This window comes from Oncorhynchus kisutch, linkage group LG11 (genome assembly GCF_002021735.2).
Source record: "Oncorhynchus kisutch isolate 150728-3 linkage group LG11, Okis_V2, whole genome shotgun sequence".
NCBI lineage: Eukaryota > Metazoa > Chordata > Actinopteri > Salmoniformes > Salmonidae > Oncorhynchus > Oncorhynchus kisutch.
In genome coordinates this window covers 68,148,232-68,165,847 of record NC_034184.2, presented here as the reverse complement: position 1 = coordinate 68,165,847, position 17,616 = coordinate 68,148,232, and the positions used below count along the sequence as shown (strand labels likewise).

Below are 17,616 nucleotides of genomic sequence, written 5' to 3'. Positions count from 1 at the left end.
TAATATATTTTCATTGTTTATTGTAATAACAAAGATAGACCATAATTTTTGTGTTAACCACTTGAATTAGATAAAGTTAAGGACATGCAGAATTTTCAATGACATTAGTCAGCTACCTTCCAGCTACTATTTCTTACAATATAGATGCACTTAGTAATTTTGCATAGTGTTCTGGGCAGTATCTTTGCAGGTACACATCCATTTTTCCTTGAACCCTCTGATCACCAGACAACCCTAAAGATGAGGGGGAGAGGGTGAAATAGGGAAAAATAAAGAAAATATTAAATATTTCTAAAATAAATATAACATAAATACAAAATTAACCGTAAGATGTGACATTACAGCACAGAATAAAGTTGTAATAACATGGTAATGATATGGTAACAAGTTATAGTTACTCACATTGAAACGTTATTTGCCCAGATACCCCGTAATTTCAGTATAATTATATTCTTATTTCAGGGTTACACCACATACTTTGTGCCATAGTATAGAGGGGTAACAATACAGATCCCTTTTTCCAACCATTTTCCTTATTAAACTCTTATTTCATCCTTAAAATCTTATAACAAACTATTACCCTTAAACATGAATGTAATTATACTGAAATTAAGGGTTATGAATGTTTTATTGTGAGTATAAATAATTTGTTAGATTACTATTACCATGTTATCACAATTTTATTCCATGATGTAACATAAAGTGCTACCAAATGATCTATAAGAAGACATTAGTACAATACATATATGCCATCAATCTGTATGATGCATGCTTTCTGGCAGAAACAACCATTACCATGAAAATTAAAAGAGAAAGAATAATATGTGCATAAATGACTGATACCCAGCATCCCCTGCTCACCCAGTCTTTGGGCAGTCTTTTCAATCTTCCTCAGTGCAGACTGAATGTCTTCTCCCTTTGGCACGAGAACCTCTATCTCCCCTACACAATAGCCAAAGTCGGCCTGGTCAAGGTCTACGCGCACTCCACTTTCATCTCCTTCCCCCCCAAAAGTGAATGAACACCTCTGTGTTGTGAACTCTGCAAAGCAAACCAGATTCAGCTCCATCAGCCAGGACTCATTCCCTGTGGGGCAATTCTCTGCACCTTCAGTTTTGGGTGTGTCTTGATGGACCACTGGGTGCGTCTGGTTGGCAGTTTTTTGCTCCCCATTACCTTCTTTCATGAACTCTCTGACTTTCAACTGAATTTGAGACAGATTGGTTATCTCCTGATAGCGTGAACACAATTCTGCCTTCTGAGGCTCCCCCACTCTGTCTTCTGCCTTTGTAACTGTAGTGCATTTGAGTTCCCAACATCCCTGGCGACAACGCAACCACACATCTCTCAAGGTGAGAAGGAAGTCTGGGGTGTCAAAATACTTGTCTTGGAATTGTTTCTGACCAATACACACCGCTGGTGAGAGAAAAGTTGCAAGAAAGAGGGAAGGGTGCAGAGAAAATGTATTACATATCGTTTGAATGAATGGTTTTCACTGCTGAAAAGGATACAATTTTGTTTTTAATTTCTAAGTATACTGAGAAATGATATCAAGTAAGTATTAGAAATAAAATCTATCCTGATAAAACTAAATTAACAGTGTAGTCTACATTTGAGCTTTCTTTACCAAACTTCATCAGCAGCATTCCACTATAATTAATCTAGTAGTTAGCCCACATTATACATTAAAATGGTGCATTCTATATTGTAAGTAGCCTACATCAATCATATTTTTTGGTGTTTCTAATATAAAATCAAGAGTTATGGAGATGCCCTCTGGGCACAATGGTACAACTTGGAGGCTACACACCTCCTATCTCTTCCAATTGTTTCTGAATGTCAGCGTCACAGACAAATTTCCTCTCCACTTCCACACTCATTGTACTCTGTAATGACACAAATTTATCAGCATCAAAATGCTCACTGTGAAATAAATTAATCTAACAACTACACATGATAAATTCAATTTGGGAAATAGTATATGGTCCCAATATTGCTGTGTGGAAACGTAGCTACGATCTGTAATAAATACAGAGCGCGTGCAGGAGTAACACTAGATTAGTACGTTAGCGTTAAACATTTCATATAGGCTACACCTCACCTCCATTTAACGACCGCTATTACCGATTCAACAGTCTTGTAAAATAGGTTCAAGACTGTTGATTGAGCTTTCACTAAATCACTGACAGCCGCAAGTATTTTAGGCAGGCGCAGTGTGGACACCTAGGTGCTTACTGCATTCATGAGCATCATAGCCCGTCATAATAACGCAGAACAATTACTTTACAGAGATTGGAAAACCACTGTTAGTACCGTTTTTAAACCTATCATCTATACTATTTGTATTTTTGTTATAACCGTAATCCCCCATATTTCGTGAATAATTTAACTATTGTCATGCAGTACTACACAATATGATGTACAGTAATATAAAAGGGCTTGGTGAACATACTGTAACAAGTGTCCTAATTGTACAGGGGTCCTATTAGGCCTAATTGAGAAATGCCAATCTCATTCAATAGCCTACTGATGGATTGAGAAACGAAATAGAGACCAAATAGCTCTAATCAAAGACATATATTGTCTCACCATGATTATAAGTAGATGTAACATTTTACGCAGCGTTTTGTCTAGATACATGTTCTATGCATGTTGTGATTGTTTAACATTTCAATATGTAGGCTATTCGCCCTGCTTGTTTATTTTATTTTAATCTGATGACTCCATAGAGGATCAGGATTTTGGGTATGCAATCTGATTCAATCCGGTTGATTGAATTCTACAAATGCTTTTTCAGATCAAGGGACATGGCTCTGGAGAGTCCCTCTCATCATGCTTCATTACATTAAACTGCAGCACTGGTTCGACAAGACAAATATTAGGCTATCTGAATAAACTAATATTGTTACATAAAGGTTTTATAGTGACGCCAAATGTGTTCTTCCCTACTGAATGTCAGATATCAGCCTTGGGGGGAGCTGTCGTGTGTTTACTAGAGGGAAGAGGGGAAAGAGAGAGGGCGAATGAGGGAGGGAGAGAACAGGCGAGGGAGGGCGAGCAAGAGAAAACTTTTCAGTTTTAAAGAGCGAGAGGAAGCGTGCGCTGGAGCGACGACCATGCAGGTAAATGCATTAGCTAATTGCTCTGAAGTTAATTAAACGATATTGCCGTTTGCTTAATTGCGATTGTGCGTTTGAAAGATTGCTGTGCAAATGATAGTTTCAATCGAAAGATGAATGTTGTATATCAAATGGTTCTATTCACCGGATTCGAACATTAAATTCCAAACTTTTCAACCTCCGTCTCCGTTTCTTTTCACCCCACCACCCCTTTTGCCGTGCGCAGTGTGCAAGTAGTCTGTTTTCAAGTAGCTTAGCATTAGATTCTTTTGTCAATTATTGCACGAAGCCATCTAAAATGATTGTAAAGATGTTCATAAATCCTACATATTTTGTATAATGAAGTAGATCATTAAAATGTGTTATCAGATTTTGTGGAATGGTGGGGGAGTAGGGGGCGCGCCGTTTTTTACACATCTGTAAATGGAACCCATATTCATTAATTAAATAGCTTAGTCCATGTAGGCCTCAATTTGCGCTGTTGAGCAGGCAGCGGGTGGTGTAATACTGGATCCCCGATTGGCAGCCCACAATCCGAGGGATAAGTGAAGCACTCGAGGCCGATGTTTTAGACGGAATATCTAAAGCCTACAGTGTATCCATTTGTAGTAGATCGGTATACTTCCGAATGTGTAGCCATGTACACCTGGGCTTAGTTTTTTTTTAGACTAGTTGAGGAAGCTTGACAGCGACGGGTTAAGTTCTTGTTAGCTAGTAGGCTAAGTGCCACGACTGTTATTTTGGTCCTTTTGTTTAATTTCGCAACGTTAATGAATAGACAATGCGGTACGTAGTTTCGAGTCTCAGTTTTTAACCGTCTGATAATTGCAGGACAGAGTTGGTATGTTTCTTGCATTTCATAACACAAGCTAGAAACAACTATTGCGACGTCGATAGCTTGGCTAACTAACGCTAGCTAGCTAATTGATTCAACACTTCGGCGTAGCTAATTAGGTTGGACGTTAATTAGCTAAAGAATCACGAGCCATTTGGACATTTTTATCCACGCCGTTGTTATATATAGCCTTAAACTATGTTTTATTACTCACTGCACTTTCTCAACTATAATAATCATGCAACCTTGCTGGTTAAACGGTATTTTCTGGGCACGGCTAGATAATTGGTGAGGACGGAAGTGGGCAAATACAAGTGTTGGTATTTGGGATTTGTTTTTGTTTTTATCGCGCCTCGATTAATTTAGTAGTATTCAAATTTGGATCTTAATAATAGCGACGATGTAAGTCGTTAAACCTAACCACAAAATTCAATTTCCGCCGAGTAGCATTGGAAAAGGACAATACTGCATTGAGTTCTCATGGTGAGGTATGTTGGCCATTAGGCTATTTTGTTAACGTTAGTGTGTGTATGATGTTCAAATGGCAATTATTCGCTTATTAGTTATAAAACGACATGTTTTGCATGACCCTAAATATCATGCTAGTCGCTAACAGTTTATGCTGGTCAAGGTCAATAATCAGGCCATTCACTTACATTTTAATTGAAGTGGTTTAAATGTTTCTTCGTGTCACATGACATTGCAATTACATGTCAGAAATGTAAAGTATTTTTTTTTATTGCACTGTTAATTTGTTAATTGGTAGTCCTCAGAGGAATTTAATTTGAAGTTGATTCAATTGATTTGGACCAAGTTTAATTTATACTATTTTAGGTAGGTCTAATGTAGCCTAAACAATTAGGCTATCTATTTCTGTTATCTAATAGTTAATTATCTATATTGAGGCTGAACTTGGATTACTTTCTGTTTAGGTTTATTTTTATTTCCAACATACTTACTGAACATTTGCACTGTATAGCTTTTATTTTGGTTCTACAGAGAAACACCCCTGGACATGGTCATGATTTAAAATAAATATTTTTAATTCCACTAAAATACATTTCGATCTTGCAGGAGGAGTCTGGTGAGACAGTGTGCGGTGACCGCAACGGAGTGGCGGTGTGGTTGTGCCCCCTGTGTCAACAAGGGTTACCAGACAGGGGCTCCCTTGCTCTGCACCTGAATGATGGGCATAGTGTGCTTCCTAACTGTGTAGACAAGTTGCTGGACATTGTAAGTAGTGCAATGCAAGTTCATTCTGGACTAGTAATTCTTTTTTTTTTCTCCCATCGCACGAGTCAACAGAACTTGACTTTTGTATCTATGTGTTTAATTAATGATTCTTGGTTGACATCAAATATAATACATGATCAATTATTGTACATGCATTATTTGTATATGTTATTGTAGGATTTTAGAACGTTTCCCAAAAGCCTCTTAAGAATAAGTTTAACTAACTTAGAATCTTTGAAAGAACATGGTTAAATCTCCGAGCTGTTTCCAAAAACCATTGTTACTAAAGCTGCATTTGAAAACGCTTGTTAGTTACGGACTGCCTTAGACCACTCATAGAACAGCTAATTGCGTCGTAAGCGGTTTTTTTTTGTGTGTGTACCGCGCCACTTTATAGACAGATCTCCACTAAACATCATCAAATGGTACTGTCTGACTGTTAACTTCACAACGAAGTTGACAACAACTACAAATTTGCAAGTCTTTAACTGTTACAAACAAGCAAATAAAAATATGCTTCAGGAAACCAAGATGACTGCTTTAAAAGATAAATGGCCTACAGTATAAACTACGTAGGCCTATATAATTCAAGAATATTTAAAAACATTTAATGTTCATTCAATTGAGTTCTATTTTACTACTGTCTATAATTTTGCCTCAATATACAGTACTAGTCAAAAGTTTGGACACACTTACTCATTAGAGTTTTTCTTTAATTTGACTATTTTCTACACTGTAGAATAATAGTGAAGACATCAAAACTATGATGTAACAGCATATGGAATTATGTAGTAACTAAGTGTTAAACAAATCAAAATATATTTGAGTTTTTCAAAGTAGCCATCCTTTGCCTAGATGACAGCTTTGCACACTCCTGGCGTTCTCTCAACCAGCTTCACCTGGAATGCTTTTCCATCAGTCTTTAAGGAGTTCCCACATATGCTGAGCACTTGTTGGATGAGTTTCCTTCACTCTGCGGTCCAACTCATCTCAAACCATCTCAATTGGGTTGAGGTTTGGTGATTGTGGAGGCTAGGTCATCGGATGCAGAACTCCATCACTCACCTTCTTGATAAAATAGTCCTTACACAGCCTGGAGGTATGTTGGGTCATTGTCCTGTTGAAAAACAAATTATAGTCCCACTAAGTGCAAACCAGATGGGATGGCTTATCACTGCAGAATGTTGTGGTGGCCATGCTGGTTAAGTGTGCCTTGAATTCTAAATAAATCACTGACCGTGTCACCAACAAAGCACCATCACACCACCACCTCCATGCTTCACAGTGGGAACTACACGTGCGGAGATCATCCGCTCACAAAGACATTTTGGACTTATCAGACCGAAGGACAGATTTCCACTGGTCTAATGCTTGAGTTTCTTGGCCCAAGCAAGTCTCTTCTTCTTATTGGTGTCCTTTAGTAGTGGTTTCTTTGCAACAATTTGACCAAGGTCTGGCTCAAGCAGTCTCCTCTGAACAGTTGATGTTGTCTGTTGAACTCTGTGAAGCATTTATTTGGGCTTCTATTTCTGAGGCTGGTAACTCCAATGAACTTATCCTCTGCAGCAGAGGTAACTCTGGGTCCTCCTTTCCTCATGAGAGCCAGTTTCATCAAAGCGCTTGATGGTTTTTGCGACTGCACTTGAAGAAACTTCAAATGTTTTGACATTTTCCGGTTTGACTGACCATGCCTTAAAGTAATGATGGACTGTTGTTTCTCTTTGCTTATTTGAGCTGTTCTTGACATAATATGAACTTGGTCTTTTACCAAATAGGGGTGGTATACAGAAGAGAGCCCTAACTTGTCACAATACAAATGACTGGCTCAAACGCATTAAGAAGGAAAGAAATTCCACAAATGAAATTTTAACAAGGCACACCTGTTAATTGAAATACATTCCAGGTGACTACCTCATGAAGCTGGTTGAGAGAATGCCAAGAGTGTGCAAAGCTGTCAAGGCACAAGGTGGCTACTTTGAAGAATCTCAAATATAAAATATAACTTTTTGGGGGTTACTACATGATTCCATATGTGTTATTTCATAGTTTTGATGTCTTCATTATTATTCTACAATGTCAAAAGTAGTGAAAAGAAAGAAAAACCCTTGAATGAGTAGGTGTTGCCAAACTTTTGACTGGTACTGTATTTCATGATACGTAACAACTTGTGCAATGTGCCAAATCTTTATTTAGTGCATTATTATACAGACCTTCTAACATGCACGCATTTTGCGTACCTACTACGTAATTCTCTGTCCATGTACGAGATCTGAGTTAAAAGTACGCAGAAATGAATAGGGCCTGTTTTTTTGGGGGGGGGGTTCTCTCCATTTGAACAAAAAATGTATCACTGAGTAAATTTAACATCCCGTTTCTCGAGTGGCAACACACAGACATGTACAGAGTTTGAGTCAATGGAGATTAATACCTAATTTTTCGACGTAGCTACCCCGTGTCTGCCCCTCTTGTTTGTTGTGATGCTGAGTTTGCCGACTGTCAGCTGTATGTAAACACATGGACAAATCTCTTTTCGACTCCATGTGTTGTGGAAAGGTAAACACTAATTGTTTCAAGCAAACAAAAGATGGACATTCAGTGGGCTCGAAAGTGCCAGCACTTCACTCGCATTTGCTAGTGAAAGAAATTACATTAAAATACGAGTAACTTGTTGCATTTGTGCGAGTGTGATATACATTTTAATTCTGTGTCCCATTAGTTGTATTTTCCACAACATTACGAGGATCACGCAACCTGAGACAAACTGATTTGTTTAATAAAAATGTTAAAACTCCAAGAATAAAGGCCCTTTGTGTTCTTTCTAATTAGATATTGTTCGTGATTTTTACCATCTGTGTAAATGGAATGCTGTCAAGCAAGTATTCCAACCTTTTGTAGAATTGATTTGGTATAGTTCTATAATTGCGATCAAACTCACAGACAGTGCGCGCACAAGCGTGCTGGGGGAAAGCGCACCCCAATTCGGCGTTTTCTGCGCGCGAGTTGACTCTCCAATTTGCCGCGTGCGTCTGGTACTCTAAAGGGTTGGCAGGTCATAGAATCATAGATCGAGTCACCAATTTATACCAAGATGCTCTCTTGTTGGACTGCAGCACTAAGCAGTGGGTTCCTGTGTCAGCAAAATTGAGTCTTAAGGTAAAATGTTAGTTTTCTCTCTTTACCAGGCTGCTCCCAAACAGGGGGCGAGTGGAGTGGACACCGATGTTAAGCATGATACAGGTGAGTTTGTCCTCTGATTAACAGCAGTACCTACAGTTTTGCACTGTCTTTATGAATTTGAGTTATGCATTATTTGAATGGATACAAGCACATTGACATAGAGTAGCCTAAACAATTAGCTTGTGTTAATTTTAAATGCCTGTTCCTTGAAGGTTTAGACCTAAAAGTATCGATATGCTATGACTGTATTTGTGTTGTCAGTTAATCAGGATCTGTCAAGGTTCCATGGACCCAAAACACCTGCTGAAATATCTTGTCTTTCTGCTTCACATCAGATGCTGCATCATTACAACTGAAGCTTTTAGAAGCTTCAGACTCCCTCTCAGACCCATGTCAAAATAATGAGAACTCTGAAGGACCCCAGCAGAATTACAACAGTAGGCACACTCTCATTGGGCCTGGCGACAAAGATAAAGAGATGGATAAGGAAGTCGGAGTGAAAGACCCGGAGGGAGGTGGAGTTGTCTTGGAGTCGGATCAGGAGAGCGATCAGTCCACAGAAACACCTGTCGACAATGAAAAGTCCACAGGAAAAAATGGTGTATTGGCTGATGGCGATGACAGCCGTCCATTCAAATGTAATGCGTGCTTAGAGGCTTTTCCTACCAGGACCACATTGTGTGTTCACTACAACTCTGCATCCCATGTGCAACGGATGAGAACAGGATCCCTAAAACAGGGTGGCGAAAATGACACCCCTGCTCCCTCAGTCTCTTTTCTGTCTCGGCCATATTTATCAAACAAGCCCTACCAGTGCGCTGTGTGTCGAGTCTCTTACAACCATGCCATTACCCTGGAGAGTCATTTGAAATCTGTTTTGCACCAGACCCGCAGCAGAAATGCAGGAATCTCTGCCAACAGTGCAACTGGAAATTCGGGAAGTAACAACATGGCTACTAACTTACTTGTTACCTCTGGGGGCAGCACTGCACAGTTGGTTTGCACCACCAGCAGCAATTGTGTCATCCCGACAAGCCTGACAATGACTACCAAAGACGGAGAACCTATTCAAACTCACCCGGCTCCCTCGCTGCTTTCCTCCCCTGTAGCCTCTGCTCAGGCAGTCTCTGCCTTTCTCACCCTCCTCACGTCCAGCCCAAGCTCTCTCTCACACTCCCTCCTCCCCTCTCTGTTTGCGGCTGGGGCGTCCCCTGCCACAGCCACACCTCAGCTCATACCCCAGCATCAGATGCTCATGCCCTTTATTGTGAATGGGCTCCAAACGCAAAGCCAGAGTCTAAACCCAGAGCTTTTGACACAGTCTGTTCCCCTTCTAGGTCTCAATGCTGCCCAGCAAGCTATCCTGGCCCAAAGACTCAGTAGCTTACAGAACCAGTGGCCAGCTGTCGACCTCCAAGCAACCACACAAACCTGTTCAGAAGACAACCAAACAAAGAAGAGCAAATTGAAGGAAGAGACGACAATTGAGAAAAGGTCACTTAAGGCTGAAAAAGGGAAAAATTGGCCCCTGGAATGTGATGGAGAAAGTGAGATTTGTGAGGAGGATAGTAAAGGATATGCACAAGAGCTCATCAGCGCCTTAGTAAGCAAAAATAACAGGGTTGAGTCATGTAGGATAGATGAAGATAATAAAATGAAAGATGGCACAACATACGAAGGGAACTCTGAAGATAGAAAAGGGGAGGACATTGACAAGTGTATTGACCGCTCACCGTCTGTTACCAGCAACTCAAGCCTAAGTCCTACCACTTTAAATCTTATGCTTAGCCCTGATTGTACCCTTCAAAAATCTCAAGTTGGCACAAGCCCTTGTGCCTCTGTCTTGTCACCAAAATTGAGCCCCTTTAAACGCGCCTTAAATTCCTCTGATCCAACTCACCCCCATGCTAATTTGAGGGCTCGGCACTTCTCCCCAGGGCCCCCGATACTGTCAGAGTTCCAGATACAGGTTCTGCGTGCGTTTCTGGAGTCGCGTAGTGGGGCTGACGCAGCCAGTCCTCCCCGTGATGACTGTGAGTCGTTGGGCAGGGAGGTGGGGCTCACCGAGGCGGAAGTACATAAGTGGCTCACTGACGCCCGACGCGCCAAAGAAAAGCAGAAAGCTGGGGGCGCAGGGCACATGCGCAGCATTGCAGCCTACGGTAAAAGATACAAGCGTCTTGATAACAAAGAGGAGGAAGGTGCCCTTACAATAGATATGCTTGAGGGAAGGGACAGTGGTGAGGCCTCTGGCAGTCACGCAATGGATCTGTCCAATAGTGGAGGAAGGAGGAAAGAGTTGGGGAGGGAGAGCCAAGGGGACTCGTGTCTGGCCTCTGATTCAGACAATGAAGAATTCTACACCTCTGTCATCGTGAGTGAGGAGGACAGCCTGAGTGGTTCCATGAGGGAGGGGCCAGGCAGCCCTGCTAAAGTGGAGGCTCTGGTAGAACTGGCAGGAGACAAGGGCTCAGGAGGAGGAAAGGTGCTGCGCTCCACCACTGTGTTTCTCTCAGACGCCGAGGATGACGATGATGACGAGGAGGCTGCATCTCAGAGAGCAAAGAGAAGAAAGAGGAAGAGGGAGTTGGAGGTGGAGGTCAAGAAGGAGAGATTAGACCCCGATGTGGATTTGGAACTAGAGGCCCAAGCTGATCCTCCTTCCCAACTTTCTATCGCCATTGACCATCGAGGGCTTCCAAGTGGCATTCTACACTCCCTCCCTCTGTCTCTGTCCCTGGCTCCATTCTCTACTCAATTCCTTAGCCCCTATGTTCTCTCTCTCCCTCCCTCAGTGGTTGGGCTTGGAGTTGCAGAAGGAGATGGAGGCAAAGTACCTGCCTTTCCAAACCCTCCTAACATCACCCGGTTCTCTGACCCTCTCATTACATCGCCACTCTCCCTCCTAACCCACACCTCCCACTACATGTCTAATGGTGGAGACTGTGAGGCTGCTTTAGATCTCAGCATCAGGAAAAGCCACAGCTCAACATCTGCTTCCTCCACGTCTCTCATGGGTGACAAGACTTCAGCACAAAAGGGCCGTCTGCTTGACGGGCTAGGTCTAAGGCCCACAGCTTTTGGGTTATCTGAGGAAGGGAGACTTGGTGTGGTCAAGTTCAAACCTGAGCAAGCAATGTCCAACAGCAGTGGCTTTGCCCGTGGCAATAACATGGCTAAGGCCAGCACTGTTTACATGAGGGCAGCAGAGAGGTTGAACACCTCCATAATTGAGAGAGAAAAGGAGCGGGAGAGGGAAAAAGAGAAGGAGAGGGACCAGAAAGGCAGGCCCAAAGCACGACGGTACAGGGACATGAGACGTTCCAGGACCATCATCCAGGCTGAGCAGCTCGATGTGCTTTATGGCTGCTATTTCAAAGATCCAAATCCTGGGAAACATGAGTTTGAGCAGATATCAGAGTGGGTCCATCTCCCAAAGAAAGTTGTACAGATCTGGTTCCAGAACATGCGGGCTAGGGAGCGCAAGGGTGAGGTTCGCTTTGTCAGTGATGGCACTCTGGCAGCAGTGGGCAAACCGCTCATCAAGTTCACCTGGCCACTGTCACAACCCATCTTCTCCAGCACCCCCAAATCAAACACCAACTGTAGCGTCTCAACTGTAGCCAATCCAGTACTGGCCCTCCCAAAGACTGAGGTGAAAGAGGAAATTGTCAAAATCAAAAACCAAGTTCCTAACAGGCCCAAGGAGGTGGCCTCTTCCATTTCCTCCGTGAGCAGCAGTGTGTCTGCAGTGCCAAAGACCAAAATGGAGGTGACAAACAATGTCACAATGGTCAAAATCGCCCCCAAAAGCATCGCTCCATCTCCCCCTGTCGTACCCAAGGAGACCCGTCCTACCCCGCCTTGCCCCCTTCCCAAACATACACCTGAAGAGGATGTTGGGGAAAATGACTCTGATGAAGAAGTGGATGATCATAACCAAGAGAAGCCACTAGCTGGGCCTGGATCCACTAACCGCATGGTACCAAAAATGCCCTCTACTCCAATTAGCAAGTCCCTTGCTGCGACATCTCAAAAACAAAATGGGCTCAACTACTGGTCGGCCAAGGGCCCCTTTAAGATCAACACACTTTCTAGGGAACAGTTGGGTCTGTCAACCCCCCGTGCTCCCACAGTTGTCGGCGCCACTGCTGCCACCACTGCGCTCAATATTTCTGCTGCTGCCTCTACCGTAGCAACCACCACCACAACAGCAAGCGCAAGCCCTCAGACCACTGTCAGCATTGTCACCATCGCCAAGACTGCTCCATCGGAGGGAAGCTTCCTGCACCACTCCACCACCCGCAGGCCGCGCACACACCTGTCCTGTCTGCAGCTGTCCATCCTGCAGTCTTGCTATGAGACGTGCGCCCACCCTAACGCGCTGGAGTGTGAGGCAGTAGGGACGGAGCTGGGGCTGCCACTCAAGGTGGTGCAGATCTGGTTCCAGAATACCCGCGCCAAGGAGAAACGCTGGAGGCTGCAGCAGGAGAAACTGGTGAGACATTTGACTGTACAGTTTGCTATGCAATGGTGTGGGAAGTTGTTCATATTATTTTTACTTTAAAGGCTGGTTTCCCAGAAACAGATTAAGTCTAGTTTTGGATTAAAAAGATTTCAATAGAGATCTCCACGGTGCAGGATTGTTGGTCTAGGACTAGGCTTCATCTGTGTCTGGGAAACTGTCCCTAAAACTTTACTCCTTGTCTAGAAGTGTGTATATGTACATTGAGGTCACTCACCACTAACCTTTTTTGTTGGAGTAACATCTTTGTCTCTCTGTCCCTCTCTCTCCCTCTTCTAGTCTCCAGTGTCGTCAGATCCCTCCAAGAAGGTTGACATGAGCTCAGGCAGCTATCTGCAGTACAATGCTCTGCGAGCCCACCGTCCTATCCTTCCCAAACCGGTTCAGCTGACGGTCCTGGAGCCATCTTCTCCCCCAGCCAGGGGCCAGCCAGCAGGTCGAGAGATGCTGAGAGGCAGGTGCGAGGCCTGCAATGCAGGCTTTGAGTCCAGAGCAGCAGCAAGATCCCATGTCTTCTCCCCTCGACATCTAGCCACTCTGAGAACCACTAACTTTGGCCAGCCGGCGACCATCATCAACAACGGATCTGATACCGGGTCCAGTTCTGTCTCCGCCTTAGGGTCTGTTGTAGAGGACCCTCCAGCTTCCCCACCCCCAGCCAGCAGCACCAGCTAAGGCACCCGTCGGTGCTGGTAGAGACTCGGGACCCATTGGGCTCCTTACATTTTAAGAAACAAAAATTGGGCACTGGTCTTCCAAGCTAATATCCTTTGGTTTTCGATGTTTGGAAAGGCCCGGTTGCCCTTTCTCCCTCTCCTTGGACGTCTTTCTGCCGAGTTCTTGTTTCCAAACTGGACTCATTTGGATACACCGACTATTGTTACACTGCTTCACGCTTAATCAAAAGTTATCAAATGACTGATGAACATGTACCAGTGCCCTTTGATATTTTCCTGGTCTGCAGTTATAATCCTTGTCGTCTCATCCTTGTCCTTAAAATTACTCTTACAATACTTGTGTATTATCCCCTAAAGACTGCTTATGCAAAACGATTAGGCCATTATATGACTGACTGCAAGATTCTTATCCTCATAAGTGCTCCTAGAAATGGAAGTTTTAATAGTGGACCAGGCACTTGTGTTTGAGAATGGGTCTGATATTACATTTCCCACAGTATACTCCTTCCCAAGTCATTTTGTTAGTCCAACTGCATCCTATTAGACTGGGACTGCTGGGATTGACTGTACATGGATAGATTTGACCAGAACACATGAAAAGTAGCTCTGTTTTAGTGGCTTTGAACGAAAGCAGTCTTGATTTTATCTGTATCCCCAACTTTTTGTTCGGATACAGGTGGAGTGTGTTCAGTTAGAGATGGTGTTTTTCACTTCACTTGGATTTTAAAGGTACTTTTAACTAATTGTGACTAGAATTGGCGCGTTAAACTGAACAGATTAGTATCCCCTCCTGTTAGCACATTGCCTGCGGCTGAAATGGTATGCTATTCCCTATATAGTGCACTACTTTTGACTAGAGCCCTATGGGACTAGAGACCAACTCACTCTGTTTTCATGACAATCCTCTATAGATGGGGGGGAGAAGAGGCTGAAGAGGGCAGACTCATTATACAGCACTTTGATGCGTTTCACATTGTATGGAACGTTTTTATTCTTAAGCATTCTTATGCAGAGCGTATTTCTACTTAATGAAATATGTGCATGTTGGATGTCTTATGGTGAGTCACAATAATTAAATTGAAACATTGTTTTGTTGCAGTCTGTCTAAAAAGGTATGTTTTGGCTTATTAAACTCCAAACAAAAGATGGATCAGACCTTAATGCCGTGCAAGGAGAGTCTTAGTCCAGTAATTATTGTTAAATTATTTCCAATCTATTAATGCATCACTGGTGTGCAAGATCTATTGAATGAGTATGTGGAGCAAGAAAATTGTATGTTTCCTCCCTTTTTTAATTATTTGGTCAATGAAAATATCCACAACGGATCATTGCATAAGATTGGAACAAGTGCTATTGCTTATAACCATCAATATACATCAACTTCCTGTGGAGGTCAAATGAAAAAGACTTGACCAAGAAAAGAACAGGGTTTGAATTTTTGCGGTTTAATTTATATATATTTTTGTCTTGAAACATATGTGGTTGCAAGCTAATACTTGTCATCTTTGTACTGGGTAGAAATAATGCAACTCGTCCAGAAACAAAGAGAAGGGAGTCAGTTTGGTACTCTAGTCACCTTTTTGTAAGCAATAGGGACATACAAAAAGTCAAGACGGAGCTAACAAAGAAGGTGCTGTTTTGAAGGACACAAACTACTAAATATGTTTTCCTTTGGTTTTATGTTGTATATTATTGTTATTAATAATGTTACTATTAATAGTTTTAACAAAATGCTAAACTAAATGATTTTTTAAAAAGAAATATATTACAAAAAACTGATATTCCAAAGTTACCCTTCCTTTTGCTTTCTGTCATTTAAAAAAACCAAAAAGCAATCTTGAGGTTGGCAGAGAGCAGGAGAGATGTTCTTCATGCAAACTGTAAAGTAACTCCCATGGCTTGACACTTGAGCCAGTCCAACATTTTTACCATGAGCTACAGATTAATGCATTTCAGCCTTCACAACATGAGGAAGGCACTATATTGGGCTCAAAGACTAAACGTTTTAAAATGTCCTCCATAATTACTAATCATTTTTTTTAATGGTGTGGAGCTGTAGCATTAGTCTAAAACAAGGACTGGGTTGCAGGGATTCAAGTATGGGATTACACAATGTTGCATTGTCCAAGGTAGATAGGTTTTATGGAGACCTGCTTTTTATTCTAATCATTTTTCATTGTCACTTGATTATCACAATTGTTATAACTGTACTACTTCTGCTATTGTTATCATTACTCTCATCACGGTTTTGATTTATTGAACCATAACGGTTTTAATGATTCCTCTTTTCACAAGAAAGATGGTATTGGTATGAATATTGAACAATAATGGTGGCAGTGTGTTTAAAAGATGTTTAGAATATTGACGAAGCTTATATTTTTCCTCACTTGTACTTTCATTTTGTGTTGGATCTCCCATTCAGTTTTCTTTTGGTATACAGAAAACAAATAAAATAAATTGAACAACAACAACCGGTCTACTTACCCATTACATGCTATGTCAACCAGTTTCATTGCTTGGTAAATGAATTTCACTAGTCTCTTGTAATAGGCTACATGTTATCATAGCCAAGAGAGTTGATGTATTTTTAAATTCATGATGAACATATAGCATAGCTGACCTTTTGCCATGGTTGTACTCTGCTGCGTGTAAGGTGTGACTGGTTATATGGTAATGAGAGTTCTGTCTCCATCAGGAACCTGGGGCCTCATTTATCAATATGTAGGCACAAATCTGCATAAACCATGCTTTGGATAATTTCCAAGCAGTGTGAGATTTTTCAATATGAACGTTGGCTTGAGTGTGTGTAAATTTACACACAGCCATGACCATTTGTACGCACAGTGCCAAGTGTTGGATGAAGGGAACTGCTTGTCAAGCGTAGAATGGGGAAAATATGTTTAAAATGTGTGAAATTGAGAGTAATGTCATTGTGAATGCAACGTTTCTTTGACATACTATATATACTGAACAAAAATATAAACGGAACATGCAACAATTTCAAATATATTACTTGAGTTACAGTTCATATAAGGATATTGATCATTTGAAATCAATTCAATAGGCCATAATGAATGGTTTTCACATGACTGGGCAGGTATGTTGCCATGGGTGAGCCTTGGAGGGCGTGGGCCCACCCACTTGGAAGCAACGCCCAGCCAATCAGATTTTTTTTTAAATCCCCCACAAAAGGGCATTTTTGCAGTCATAAATACTCCTCAGCACCCGTCCCCCTTCAGACGATCCCGCAGGTGAAGAAGCCGGATGTGGAGGTCCTGGGCTGGCATGATTACACGTAGTCTGAGGTTGTGAATCCGGTTGGATGTACTGCCAAATTCTCTAAAACGACGTTGGATGCAGTTTATGGTAGAGAAATGAACAAATTCTCTGGCAACATCTCTGGTTGACATTCCTGTAGTCAGCATGCCAATTGCACACTCCCTCAAAACTTGAGATGTGTGGCATTGTGTTGTGTGACGGAAGTGGCCATTTATTGTCCCCAGCACAAGGTGCATCTATGTATTGGTCATGCTGTTTAATCAGCTACTTGATATGCCTCACCTGCCAGGTGGATAGATTATCTTGGCAAAGGAGTAATGCTCCCTAACAAGAATGTAAACACATTTGTGCACAGAATTTGAGAGAAATAAGCTTTTTGTGTGTATGGACATTTTCTGGGATATTTTGTTTCAGCTCATAAAACATGGGACCATCAATACTATAAAAGACGGATAATGGGAAGTTGAATGAGAGACGGCAGATCTTGCTTGATTTGGCACACGCTGCATTTCGTAGAGAGCATGTTTTAAGAGAAAGGTGGGACTTTTTCTGCAGAAAGTACAGATTTGCTCATTAGATATAATTTCCCTAAACCAATCTAATAGGGCAGACCTACTTTATGAAGGCAAACACATGCCACTTCGGTGCACATCCAGGTGGACCATTAGGACAATTAAGTTGCTTTGGCAAATATACTTCAAATGACCAGGCACCACTCATCAATAAGCATCCACACCATCAGCTCCCTCCTGTCGGCGTTTAGGTCAACTT

General features: G+C 42.0%; 2 protein-coding genes across 3 annotated transcripts; one reads left to right on the top strand and one right to left on the bottom strand.

The window, feature by feature from the left end:
• Nucleotides 1-2,217, bottom strand: thtpa (thiamine triphosphatase). Of its 2 annotated transcripts, XM_020494517.2 has the most exons (5): nucleotides 2,102-2,216; nucleotides 1,811-1,886; nucleotides 1,177-1,416; nucleotides 862-1,041; nucleotides 1-234 (listed from the first exon to the last, which is right to left on the bottom strand). In XM_020494517.2, exons 1-5 carry the CDS (start codon nucleotides 2,105-2,107, stop codon nucleotides 134-136), a joined length of 603 nt encoding a protein of 200 aa, XP_020350106.1. In that variant the 5' UTR covers nucleotides 2,108-2,216; the 3' UTR covers nucleotides 1-133. The 2 variants fall into 2 exon arrangements, with proteins under 2 accessions (XP_020350106.1, XP_020350105.1); XM_020494516.2 differs by having other exon boundaries at nucleotides 862-1,416; nucleotides 2,102-2,217.
• Nucleotides 2,218-2,970: 753 nt separating this feature from the next.
• zfhx2 (zinc finger homeobox 2) lies at nucleotides 2,971-16,041 on the top strand. Its single transcript, XM_020494514.2, has 5 exons — nucleotides 2,971-3,122; nucleotides 5,029-5,187; nucleotides 8,370-8,424; nucleotides 8,700-12,862; nucleotides 13,169-16,041. Exons 1-5 carry the CDS (start codon nucleotides 3,024-3,026, stop codon nucleotides 13,562-13,564), a joined length of 4,872 nt encoding a protein of 1,623 aa, XP_020350103.1. The 5' UTR covers nucleotides 2,971-3,023; the 3' UTR covers nucleotides 13,565-16,041.
• The last annotated feature ends 1,575 nt before the right edge of the window (nucleotides 16,042-17,616 follow it).